At 51.5% G+C, this 13,008-nt stretch overlaps 1 protein-coding gene across 1 annotated transcript in view; it reads right to left on the bottom strand.

Annotated features, from left to right (window-relative positions):
- Positions 1–1,030: 1,030 nt before the first annotated feature.
- The window catches only part of CFAP57 (cilia and flagella associated protein 57), a 90,605-nt gene continuing 78,627 nt past the window's right edge, over positions 1,031–13,008 (bottom strand). The window contains exons 21-23 of the mRNA XM_040360866.1: positions 8,942–9,085; positions 8,721–8,856; positions 1,031–1,270 (exon numbers count right to left, since the gene is read on the bottom strand). Coding sequence (XP_040216800.1) covers positions 1,083–1,270; positions 8,721–8,856; positions 8,942–9,085 — 468 coding nt within the window. The 3' untranslated portion in view covers positions 1,031–1,082. The remainder of the gene's footprint in view (positions 1,271–8,720; positions 8,857–8,941; positions 9,086–13,008) is intronic.

Below are 13,008 nucleotides of genomic sequence, written 5' to 3'. Positions count from 1 at the left end.
AGAGGCTCCTCCTCCTCCACTCATTACCTGCATCTTCTTCTATAAGAGGCTCTTCCTCCTCCACTCATTACCTGCATCTTTTTCTATAAGAGGCTCCTCCTCCTCCACTCATTACCTGCATCTTCTTCTGTAAGAGGCTCCTCCTCCTCCACTCATTACCTGTATCTTCTTCTGTAAGAGGTTCCCCCTCCTCCACTCACTGTTTGGTAGAAACGTGTTTGGAGGAGAGAGAATGCTGAGTTGCAACCAAAGAACACCATACCTACTGTGAAGCATGGGGGTGACAGCATCATGCTTTGGGGCTGTTTCTCTGCAAAGGGAACAGGACGACTGATCCGTGTACATGAAAGAATGAATGGGGCCATGTATCGTGAGATTTTGAGTGCAAACCTCCTCCTATCAGCAAGGGCATTGAAGATGAAAAGTGGCTCGGTCTTTCAGCATGACAATGATCCCAAACACACCACCAGACAACGAAGGAGTGGCTTCGTAAGAAGCATTTCAAGGTCCTGGAGTGGCCTAGCCAGTCTCCAGATCTCAACCCCATAGAAAACCTTTGGAGGGAGTTGAAAGTCTGTGTTGCCCAGCGACAGCCCCAAAACATCACTGCTCTAGAGGAGATCTGTATGGAGGAGATCTGGGCCAACATACCAGCAACAGCGTGTGACAACCTTGCGAAGACTTACAGGAAACGTTTGACCTCTGTCATTGCCAACAAAGGATAAATAACAAAGTATTGAGATTAACTTATGATATTCACCAAATACTTATTTTCCACCATAATTTGCAAATAAATTCTTTCCAAATCGGACAATGTGATTGGCTGGATTTGTTTCCACATTTTGTCTTTCATAGTTGAGGTCTACCTATGATGACAATTACAGGCCCCTCCCATCTTTATAAGTGGGGGGAGAACTTGCACAATTGGTGGGGACTAAATACTTTTTTGCCCCAATGTATATATATATATTTATATTGTATTTTTATGTATACACACACACACACTAAGAAATCCAGAGACACATGGAAATACGTTGTGTATTATTTTATTAAGTGAACAATTTGGAAACGTCTTCCTGACCTCAGGAGGCTGTCAGTGACGGTAATCTGCCCACTGATGGGGGTCGGATCCCCGCAGTGAGATCGTGTGATTGGATTAAATCTCGCAAACGCTTGATCTCCAGTTTTTGCATCTCGATAATTCTCGCCGTCTCCTCCTCCACGTTCAGTCGTAGGACCCCCGCAGAATGGTGGTCGCCAACGGACGTCGCTAAGTGGGAAGACACAGTATATTAAATTCTATAGACATTTCTGGTTCTCTGTTCTTTTGAAAAACAACAAACTTCCTGGCCAAATCATCAGATGAAAATAAAGAAAAGTAAGCCTAAAAATAACACTAATGCTGCCGTCACATCTAAGAATTGGTAAACTATAATATAATAAATGTTTGCTTTTGGGTTTAATTCCTATTTAACAGTCGCAGTGTAAGTGCAGTCCCTCTCCAAAGCAGGAGTTTTAGCCATCCTGGAGCTCAGCTTTAAAGTAAAATTAGGTCCCAAAGCAGTACTCACCATTTTCACGCACCAGTGCTGTACTGTTCATCCTCCTCCAGTCCTTCTGTCTTCTGAGTTGAATAATGCCCGGCGTAATTCAACCAAATACCTGTAAACCCAGTGGCCCAGATTCAAGTAGAATTGCGCGATATTTGCGGGGGAGCAGGGCAACGATTTTGCCCTGCGCCCCGCAAATATTTTGCGCTGCCCTCCATTCACGGAGCGGTAGCTCCGTGAATTGCGAGGGCGCGCCGGCAAATTTGCCCGGCTTAAGCGCGCGCAAGTTAAATGATCCCGCCGGGGGCGGGAATCATTTAAATTAGGCACGCTCTCGCGCCGAGCGTACAGCGCATGCTCCGTCGGGAAACTTTCCCGACGTGCATTGCGGCAAATGACGTCGCAAGGACGTCATTTGCTTCTAAGTGAACGTGAATGGCGTCCAGCGCCATTCACGTTTCACTTACGCAAACGCCGTGAAATTCAAATTTCACGGCGCGGGAAGGCCGGCTATACTTTAGCATTGGCTGCCCCTACTATTAGAAGGGGCAGCCTTGCGCTAAAAGTAGCCGTACGGAAACTCTGTACCTGGCTTGCGCGGGGCCCGCGCAAGCTTGTGAATCAGTGGTAGTATGCAATTTGCATACTACACGCTGATACATAATGGGAGCGCCCCCTAGCGGCCCCCGCAAGAATGCAGCCTAAAATCTGGCTAAGAGCCTTATGCCGCGCAGATTTTAGCCTGCAGTCGGTGTAACGAGGTTCCTGAATCAGGAGCACTCGTTACACCGGAGCAAGTAAGCACTTGCGCTGCGTAATCAAGTGCTTCTTGAATCTGGGCCAGTGAGTCAAGGACTATCCCCCCCGGCTCACAGGAGAACGATGAAGAGCACAACCACCGTATCACTACATGAGTTCTGTTCTATGCATCATTAGGAACTGCACACCATTGCCACAACAATAAAAGGAAAAGACCACCCACACCAGCTGCAGGAATAAGCATAAGGACCACCCACCGCTACCACAAGGAGGAATGAAAAATAATCAACCACTCCTGCTGCAGGAATGAAAGGAAAAGGACCATGCACCACCGCTGCAGGAAATAAAAGAAAAGGACCATGCACCACGTCTGCAGGAACGAAAGGAAAAGGACCATGCACCACGTCTGCAGGAGTTAAAGGAAAAGAACCATGTACCACGTCTGCAGGAACGAAAGGAAAAGGACCATGCACCACGTCTGCAGGAGTTAAAGGAAAAGAACCATGTACCACGTCTGCAGGAACGAAAGGAAAAGGACCATGCACCACGTCTGCAGGAACGAAAGGAAAAGGACCATGCACCACCGCTGCAGGAACGAAAGGAAAAGGACCATGCACCACGTCTGCAGGAACGAAAAGGAAAAGGACCATGTACCACGTCTGCAGGAATGAAAGGAAAAGGACCATGCACCACGTCTGCAGGAATGAAAGGAAAAGGGCCATGTACCATGTCTGCAGGAATGAAAGGAAAAGGACCATGCACCACGTCTGCAGGAACGAAAGGAAAAGGACCATGCACCACCACTGCAGAAACGAAAGGAAAAGGACCATGCACCACGTCTGCAGGAACGAAAAGGAAAAGGACCATGTACCACGTCTGCAGGAATGAAAGGAAAAGGACCATGCACCACGTCTGCAGGAATGAAAGGAAAAGGACCATGCACCACCGCTGCAGGAATGAAAGGAAAAGGACCATGTACCACGTCTGCAGGAGTTAAAGGAAAAGAACCATGTACCACGTCTGCAGGAACGAAAGGAAAAGGACCATGCACCACGTCTGCAGGAACGAAAGGAATAGGACCATGCACCACCGCTGCAGGAACGAAAGGAAAAGGACCATGTACCACGTCTGCAGGAACGAAAGGAAAAGGACCATGCACCACCGCTGCAGGAACGAAAGGAAAAGGACCATGCACCACCGCTGCAGGAATGAAAGGAAAAGGACCATGTACCACGTCTGCAGGAGTTAAAGGAAAAGAACCATGTACCACGTCTGCAGGAACGAAAGGAAAAGGACCATGCACCACGTCTGCAGGAACGAAAGGAAAAGGACCATGCACCACGTCTGCAGGAACGAAAGGAAAAGGACCATGCACCACCGCTGCAGGAACGAAAGGAAAGGACCATGCACCACCGCTGCAGGAACGAAAGGAAAAGGACCATGCACCACCGCTGCAGGAACGAAAGGAAAAGGACCATGTACCACGTCTGCAGTAATGAAAGGAAAAGGACCATGCACCACGTCTGCAGGAATGAAAGGAAAAGGGCCATGTACCATGTCTGCAGGAATGAAAGGAAAAGGACCATGCACCACGTCTGCAGGAACGAAAGGAAAAGGACCATGCACCACCACTGCAGAAACGAAAGGAAAAGGACCATGCACCACGTCTGCAGGAACGAAAAGGAAAAGGACCATGTACCACGTCTGCAGGAATGAAAGGAAAAGGACCATGCACCACGTCTGCAGGAATGAAAGGAAAAGGACCATGCACCACCGCTGCAGGAATGAAAGGAAAAGGACCATGTACCACGTCTGCAGGAATGAAAGGAAAAGGGCCATGTACCACGTCTGCAGGAACGAAAGGAAAAGGACCATGCACCACCGCTGCAGGAACGAAAGGAAAAGGACCATGCACCACGTCTGCAGGAATGAAAGGAAAAGGACCATGCACCACCGCTGCAGGAATGAAAGGAAAAGGACCATGTACCACGTCTGCAGGAACTAAAGGAAAAGGAACATTCAAGACGTCTGCAGGAATGAAAGGAAAAGGACCATGCACCACCGCTGCAGGAACGAAAGGAAAAGGACCATGCACCACGTCTGCAGGAATGAAAGGAAAAGGGCCATGTACCACGTCTGCAGGAACGAAAGGAAAAGGACCATGCACCACCGCTGCAGGAACGAAAGGAAAAGGACCATGCACCACGTCTGCAGGAATGAAAGGAAAAGGACCATGCACCACCGCTGCAGGAATGAAAGGAAAAGAACCATGTACCACGTCTGCAGGAACTAAAGGAAAAGGAACATTCAAGACGTCTGCAGGAATGAAAGGAAAAGGACCATGCACCACCGCTGCAGGAACGAAAGGAAAAGGACCATGCACCACGTCTGCAGGAACTAAAGGAAAAGGAACATTCAAGACGTCTGCAGGAATGAAAGGAAAAGGACCATGCACCACCGCTGCAGGAATGAAAGGAAAAGGACCATGTACCACGTCTGCAGGAGTTAAAGGAAAAGAACCCTGCACAACCACTGCAGGAATGAAAGGAAAAGGACTGTGCACCACCGCTGCAGGAGTAAAAGGAAAGGGACCCTCCAGAACTACTACAGGAATGAATAGAAAAGGACTGTGAACAACCGCTGCAGAAATGAAAGAAAAGGACCACTCACTGTCGCTGGAATGAAAGGAAAGGACCACTCACTGTCGCTGGAATGAAAGGAAAGGACCACTCACTGTCGCTGGAATGAAAGGAAAGGACCACTCACTGTCGCTGGAATGAAAGGAAAGGACCACTCACTGTCGCTGGAATGAAAGGAAAGGACCACTCACTGTCGCTGGAATGAAAGGAAAGGACCACTCACTGTCGCTGGAATGAAAGGAAAGGACCACTCACTGTCGCTGGAATGAAAGGAAAGGACCACTCACTGTCGCTGGAATGAAAGGAAAGGACCACTCACTGTCGCTGGAATGAAAGGAAAGGACCACTCACTGTCGCTGGAATGAAAGGAAAGGACCACTCACTGTCGCTGGAATGAAAGGAAAGGACCACTCACTGTCGCTGGAATGAAAGGAAAGGACCATGCACCACCACAGGAGGAAGAAAAACAAGAGGAAGGTGCACCACCAGTGCAGGAAGAAAAGGAAGAGGACAGTGCACCACTGCTGCAGGGAGATCCACCATTGTCACGGGAAGCGAAGTAAAAAGTCTGTCTACCATCACTGCAGGAAGGAAAGTAAAAGTATAAGCAGTGGCATCTTAAGAGCATTATAGGCCCCCGGGCAATACAGTGCACTGGGGCCCTGTCTACACAATCGTGCACGAGAATTTACTGACAAAAATCATGAAATTTACTGGCAGAGCCACATTTTTTTTACTGACACTGCAAAAAAAGTACCTAAAATTACAGTTTTACTAATTTCTTCATTGACATGAAGGTTAGGTTACTATAACCCAGCCTGCTCAGAGTTTCCTCTTACATCAGAGTCTGCAGGATTCCCCCTTACAGTGACTCTTATGTAAAGGGGAACGCTGCAGATCATGATGTAAGGGGGAACTCTGATGTGGAGTGGGGCTCTGTTGACCAGAGACCACCTTATATCAGAGTTCACTGCTTTCTCTTTACATCAGAGTTCCCACTTACATCAGGGTCCTTGCACTGTAAGGGGGAATACTGCAGACTCTGATGTAAAGGGGAACACCAGGAACTCTGATGTGTGGGGCACTCTGGTGACCAAAGACCACCTTCCGTAGAGTAAATACACTAAGGTAAGGGGGGTCACTAATATTTTTGTATTCACTCCCCCCTTACATCAGCAACCACCCGCCCCTTAGACTGGCCTGGCGGTGCTATCACTGACCTCCTCTCAGGTGCACCATGCAAGGTTCAGTCAGATGGCTCCAGCTTGGCTGCTCTGGTTTTATCCTACTGTCTCCTCATGTCTGACTTCTCCCGTGACCCCCATCCTGGCGGCGCTCCCACTCTTGACTCCTCTCCAGACTCTTCCTCAGAGACTGTAGACACGATACAGTTCTACAGTTCTGACCCGCCGCTCTCCACCATTTTTTACTGGGGTCGCTTGGCAGCCGATGGGGGCCCCCCAGGCAAGTGGGGCCCCCGGGCAACTGCCCAGCGTGCCCAATGGAAAAGACAGCCCTGAGTATAAGGCCCCCGATGCTACTATAGAAAGAATAGGACATGGACTGCCAACCACCCCGGCAGAAAGAAAACACAGAGGAACTTCAGTTCAGGGAAAAGCAATAGGTTTGTTTTAAGATGGAACTTGATATGCAATTGTCCCTTTTCAGCCTATCACTTTTCTAGGACCCCTTGTAATAGGAGATGTTGGATCAAATATTGGTCAACCTCTACAACAGGGGTGGCCAACCAGTGGCCCGGGGGCCACATGTGGTCCGCGGAGCCCTCTGATGTGGCCCACAACCTCCTGCTCTGGAATAGTGGGTTGGCAAGCCCAGATCGCAGGTTGCCGACCCGACATACCACAGCATCAGTGTTGTGAATGAAGCTGGTGGTAGAGGAAGAAATCGGCTGCGGAGCAGAGCCCCATAAGCTGATGTTTCCTCTACAGCGCCGGCATTTGGCAAAGGTGGAGTCTATGGCAAATTTCAGCAGGATAGACACAGGTGCACTACGCTGCACCCGCGGTGTGGATAAACTGCAGCACATCAGTGTGAAAGCAGTCTTAGGCCCCTTTCACACGATCAGCCTGACCAAATGGGACCCTCAATTCACCTCTATAGAGCGACAGATGTTTGTTCACCTACCTCCAATCCGAAAAAACACAAGGGAAATCGCCCCCTTTCCTCTGGGCGGATCGGAGAGCCTATTGAGTAGCCGTGACCTGTCATCCGCCCGATTCTCTCATTGTGGCCCTCGACTGGTTACCAAGTTGCTTAAGTGGCCCTCATTCTTCAAAAGGTTGGGCACTCCTGCTCTACAAGCACAGATCTCAATGCAGCCTCTCAGCTTCTACCCAATTACTTAGTACCAGTGGCGGTTCGTCCATAGAGGGCGCTGGAGCGCCGCCCCCTCTGGCTCTCACCGCCACTGAGTGAAATAACATAGATTCATGCATTGCACCAATCTATGTTATTTTCGCCGCTGCCGCTGTTATTCAGATGGTCGGCGCTCAATGTCCGGCCATCTGAATAACGCCAGCTGGTTGGCTGTACGGAAGTGCCTATCAGAGCCAACAGCTCTGATAGGCTTTCCCAATACAGCCCTTGGGTCCCGGAAGCTTATTCACGGAGCGCACAGACTGTACGCCCCTTGAATAAGATGACAGGCGTCTCAGCCAATCAGGTTGGCCGGTTCTGGCTACCGGTAACCTGATTGGCTGAGACGCCTGTCAGTCATCGAGGGCGGGAGAAGACATCGTGGGACGTGGATGCCTAAAAACAGTAAAAGGTAAGTGCCGGGCGGGGGGGGGAAGAAAGCAATTTACAGGGCACAGTGGGGACAATTGGCACAGCGGCGACCATTAAAGGGCACAGTGGCTGCGTTTAATGGCATGGCACAGTGGTGACAATGTATGGCACAGTGGTGACAATGGATGGCACAGTGGCTGCGTTTAATGGCATGGCACAGTGGTGACAATGGATGGCACAGTGGTGACAATGGATGGCACAGTGGCTGCGTTTAATGGCATGGCACAGTGGTGACAATGTATGGCACAGTGGCTGCGTTTAATGGCATGGCACAGTGGTGACAATGGATGGCACAGTGACTGCGTTTAATGGCATGGCACAGTGGTGCAAATTGATGGCACAGTGACTGCATTTGATGGCATGGCACAGTGACTGCGTTTAATGGCATGGCACAGTGGTGCGAATTGATGGCACAGTAACTGCATTTGATGGCATAGCACAGTGACTGCGTTTAATGGCATGGCACAGTGGTGCAAATTGATGGCACAGTGGCTGCATTTGATGGCATGGCACAGTGGTGCAAATTGATGGCACAGTGGCTGCATTTGATGGCATGGCACAGTGGTGCAAATTGATGGCACAGTGGCTGCATTTGATGGCATGGCACAGTGGTGCAAGTTGATGGCACAGTGGCTGCATTTGATGGCATAGCACAGTGACTGCGTTTAATGGCATGGCACAGTGGTGCAAATTGATGGCACAGTGGCTGCGTTTGATGGCATGTAACAGTGGCTGCGTTTGGGCACAGTGAGACTGCAATTTTTTTTTCTTTGCGCCCCCCCAAAAATGTTGAGCACCAGCCGCCACTGCTTAGTACTGATAGAGATACACCACCTAACTGCTCAGTGGATGATGTTGTCTGAAGCAGAGGAGGTGGTTTGCACCATGTCAGCTGCCTCCATTACCTGTGGCCTGACCATGCTTGTCCATTATTATCATATCATATAAAAGAAAGGGGCACTACCTTTGGAATTTGTAAGGCTGCTCATTCGATTTTTCCGGTCCAGCCTGAGAGCGACCTCCAGGTCATGCACCTTCGTACGACTGACTTTTAGCTCCCGACGTAATTCATTAATTTCCTTAATGAGTGTGACGTTTTCCTGTAGTGGATAAAAGTGTCCATTTAATAAATTTTTCTGTGTGAGGAGCATTTACAATCCACAGTGATGATGGTGGCCACTTTACCTGCATGATGCGCACATTGTCCACTCGATGGATCTCTGTGTCTTTCGCAAGCTTCTTCTGTAATGTGCTCAAGCTGCGCTCCAGGTGCTCCCGCTGGCGGGCGTACTCCCGCTGGATGTCGGCATCTATACCCACAATCTCTGCCTGCGTGGACACAATTTAGGGAGAGATGAAGTAACGTTATAGGGATTACTACTTCCACGATTGTGTTTACAGAATTGGCACCCAAATAGCCATACAGCCAGGGCCGGATTCCAGACAAGGCCAACAAGGCCAGGCCTCGGGGCGGCAGTGGGTGCAGGGGCGGCACTGTGGCTGAGAGGGGAGGACACTTTAACTTTCATATCGGGAGTTCCCCCCTGTCATGCGGATGGTGAGAGGAGAAAAAAAAGGATTTTTGTACTCACCGTAAAATCCATTTCTCTGAGTTCATAGACGGACACAGCCTTCATTGACCTTAGGGTTATGCTTCTTCCTACCAGGAGATTTAGGCAGAATTCTACAGCACTTAAGGTGTTAAAAACTTTCCTTAATGCCGCTCCTCCCAGGGGGTGTGGCTCCCCCAGGCATAACCCACACCCTGCTTTAGCAGCCTCAGTTCGTAACAAGCAGTACAAACAAAGGAGGGGTGGGTGCTGTGTCCGTCTATGAACTCAGAGAAATGGATTTTACGGTGAGTACAAAAATCCTTTTTTCTCTTTCGTTCATAGACGGACACAGCCTTCATTGACCTTAGGGACGTCCCCAAGCAGTGTCAAAAAAATTCGAGGGGTGGGAAAAATAACACAGCAAAAACAGGTTACACCCCAAACAAAAACCGGAGTTACTCAACGGAGGAACTCCAACCTTATACTGCCGCCTGTAACACCCTGCGGCCAATGGAGGCATCCGAAGATGCACTCACATCCACCATATAAAACTTTGAAAAAGCGTGGACCGACGACCAGGTCGCAGCCCTACACACCAGTAACACAGAGGCTTGGTGTCGGAAAGCCCAAGAGGCCCCGATCGCCCTGGTCGAATGCGCCATGACCCGAAAGGGGGGCGCCCGCCCTTCAGGGCATAGGCCTGAAGCACAATCCGTCGGATCCACCTGGAAATGGTGGCCGACGAAACTGCCAGGCCCTTACTGGGACCGGACACAGACACGAACAGCGAGTCCGACATCCGGAACGGAGCTGTCGCCGACAAGTAAACTCGAAGGGCCCGAACCACATCCAAAGAATGTAAAGTGGCCTCCTTCGGGTTCTTCGGCTGAGGACACAAGGATGGAAGAACAATGTCCACATCCAAGTGAAAAGCCGAAACGACCTTAGGGAGAAAAACGGCTGCGGCCGCAGCACCACCTCATCCTTACGGATGACCAAGCAGGGAGCCTTGCAAGACAAGGCCGCCAGAACAGACAGACACCCGTCTGATAGAGGTAATTGCTACCAGAAATAAAATCACCTTTTGTGACAATAAAACAAAAAACCTCCCGAATGTCCTCAAAGGGAGCATCCCGAAGCACTGAAAGGACTAAATTCAAGTCCCATGGGGGTAATGGAGGGCGCACCGGAGGGGCCACCTGCCAGACCCCCTGACCCAACGCACGCACCCAGGAGTGCTATGCCAAGGGTCGCTGCAAGTAAAAAACAGCCAGAGCAGAAATCTGGCTCCTAACCGTACGTAAGGCGAGAGCCTGAACCACTCCCTGCTGCAAAGACAGCAGAATCCTGTACACAACGCATGTACGAGAGTGCCAGTTCATCTCCCCACACACAGAGAAGTAGGCCTTCCATGTATGAGGAAAAAACCTACGTGAGGTAGACCTCCGTGCAGGCAGCACGGTAGAGACCACCGAGCCCAATAGGCCTCGGTCCTTAAGCCCCTGGCTCTCAACAGCCACGCCGCTAAGGCCGGTGGCTGTGAAACAGGGTGGAAGATTGGACCCTGTAACAGAAAATCAATTCCCAGGGGAAGATGCTAGGGGGCGTCTGCCAGCAGACGCACCTGGTCCGCGTACCAGAAGCGACGCGGCCAATCTGGGGCAATCAGGACCGATAGAATCCCTACAGCTTCTACCCTGCGCAGCAGGCGAGGAAGAAGCTTCCGAGGAGGGAAGGTGTAAAGTAGGCGACAGCGACCCCAAGGAGCCAACAACGCGCCTGACGCGTCCGCCCACGGGTCCTTAAACCTGGCCACGAACCGTGGCACCTACCGATAGAGACGGGACGCTAGAAGGTCCACGTCCGGAGTGCCCCACTTTCGGCACAGACCCCGAAACACCTGCGGGTGGAGAGACCACTCTCCTTGGCCCAGTGCAGTGCGACTTAGGTAGTCGGCTAGCCAATTCCGTATTCCCGGAATGTACCCGGCCGATAGAGCCGGAACGGACCCTTCGGCCCACCGAAAGGATGCGCGCGACCCCCGTCGCTGCAACAGAACTCCGTGTGCCTCCCTGATGATCAACCTACGCCACGGACGTGGTGTTATCGGACAGGATCCTGACCGGTCGGCCCTGTAGATCCAGGGACCACCTGGTAAGGCAAAGCTTGATTGCTCGGAGCTCCAGAACGTTGATCAGTAGGCAGGACTCCACCTGAGTCCAGTGCCCCTGGGCTGACTGGGTGCCCCAAGCGCCCCTCCCCAACCGGAGAGGCTGGCATCCGTCGTGACCACTGTCCAGTGGCCTGCAGAAAAATGACTTTCCGGCCCGAAGCACCGGAAACGCCAGCCACCATACCAGGGGAGACATGATCAGATGACTCAACTGAATCTGGTAATCCAGAGATGACGGAAGCTAGTCCCATCGTGACAGCAGTTCCCTCCGTAGTACCCTGGCGTGGAATTGGGCATACGGAACCGCCTCGAAAGAGGCTACCAACTGACCCAGAACCTTCCTGCAGAATCGCAGAGATGACCGCTTCTGGGTCGGCAACTGCTGCACAGCAGATAGCAGAGTCTGAAGTTTTTCCGCTAGGAGAAAAACACTCCCGCCCCGGAGGAATCCAGGACCAGTCTCAGGTATCCCTGAGACGGAATCAACCCTGATTTCAGGACAATCCAGAAACCAGCCGAACACTCGGAGAGCCTGACACGTGATAGACACGGCTCCACCAATGCAGAGCTCGAAGAAGCTCGTTGGAGAATGTCGTCCAGACATCCCATGATAACAAACCCCCGCTGTCACAGCCGGGCCAGTATCGGTACGAGCACCTTGGCGAAAACCCGCCGAATGGGAAGGACACCATTGAAAATGGTCCCCCCCCCGACCGCAAAGCACCGAATCTCTGGTGGTTTGAGGATATGCAGGTACACGTTCATGACATCCAAGGATGCCAGAAAAACCTGACAAAACAAAACGAGGGACTTGAGGCCCAGGATCGACCGGGCCCCATCCTCCATGGGGACACAAACAGAATGGAGTAAAACCCCGAGACCGTTCCAACGAGGGAACTGGCACAATCACTCCCCTGACCAGAAGATCCTGGACAGCCCCTGACGGAGTCAACCGGCGAACCGGAGGAGGCCAGAAGCCGGAGGGAAAAAACCTGTTTGGCAGACAAGAGAGAAACTCAATCTTGTACCCCAAGGAAAACACTTCGCAATGCGAAGCCAGTCTCCCACCCGAGACACGGGCGGGAGCAGACCTTCAGGCGGAAGCAGGTATGTCCGCAGACTTGTTAGGCATGCGGTATCCGGTGCGCTGCTACCCCGCAGCGGGGATTCAAGCACCATGTAGACCTACCCCCACCGCACAGGGCGAGCGAAAAAACGCTCGGAGGTAGGCAAGGAGGGTCCTTGCACAGGGCGAGGTCCCTAGCCCTTCCCAAACCGTGGGAACAGCATGCGCTTACCACCTGTGGCATCCTCAATGATGCCAGTCAGGGAAGACCCAAAAGGACCGTTCACCCTTAACGGCCATTACCAAGGCCACCTTAGAGGTCCTTCTTCCAGCTCCTGCAGCAGGAGCTTCGCCCTTTTAGTCGGGGCCTGCCAGGGCCCCGGCCAGAGCCGGCCTCACCGCCGAACCCACCACCGTGAATAGGGAGCGGGCCACGGCCTCCACTCTCCTATCAGCGGGA

This window comes from Rana temporaria, chromosome 7 (genome assembly GCF_905171775.1).
Source record: "Rana temporaria chromosome 7, aRanTem1.1, whole genome shotgun sequence".
Classification (NCBI taxonomy): domain Eukaryota; kingdom Metazoa; phylum Chordata; class Amphibia; order Anura; family Ranidae; genus Rana; species Rana temporaria.
The sequence above is the reverse complement of the archived record's forward strand: the minus strand, read 5'-3'. Positions and strand labels throughout refer to the sequence as shown.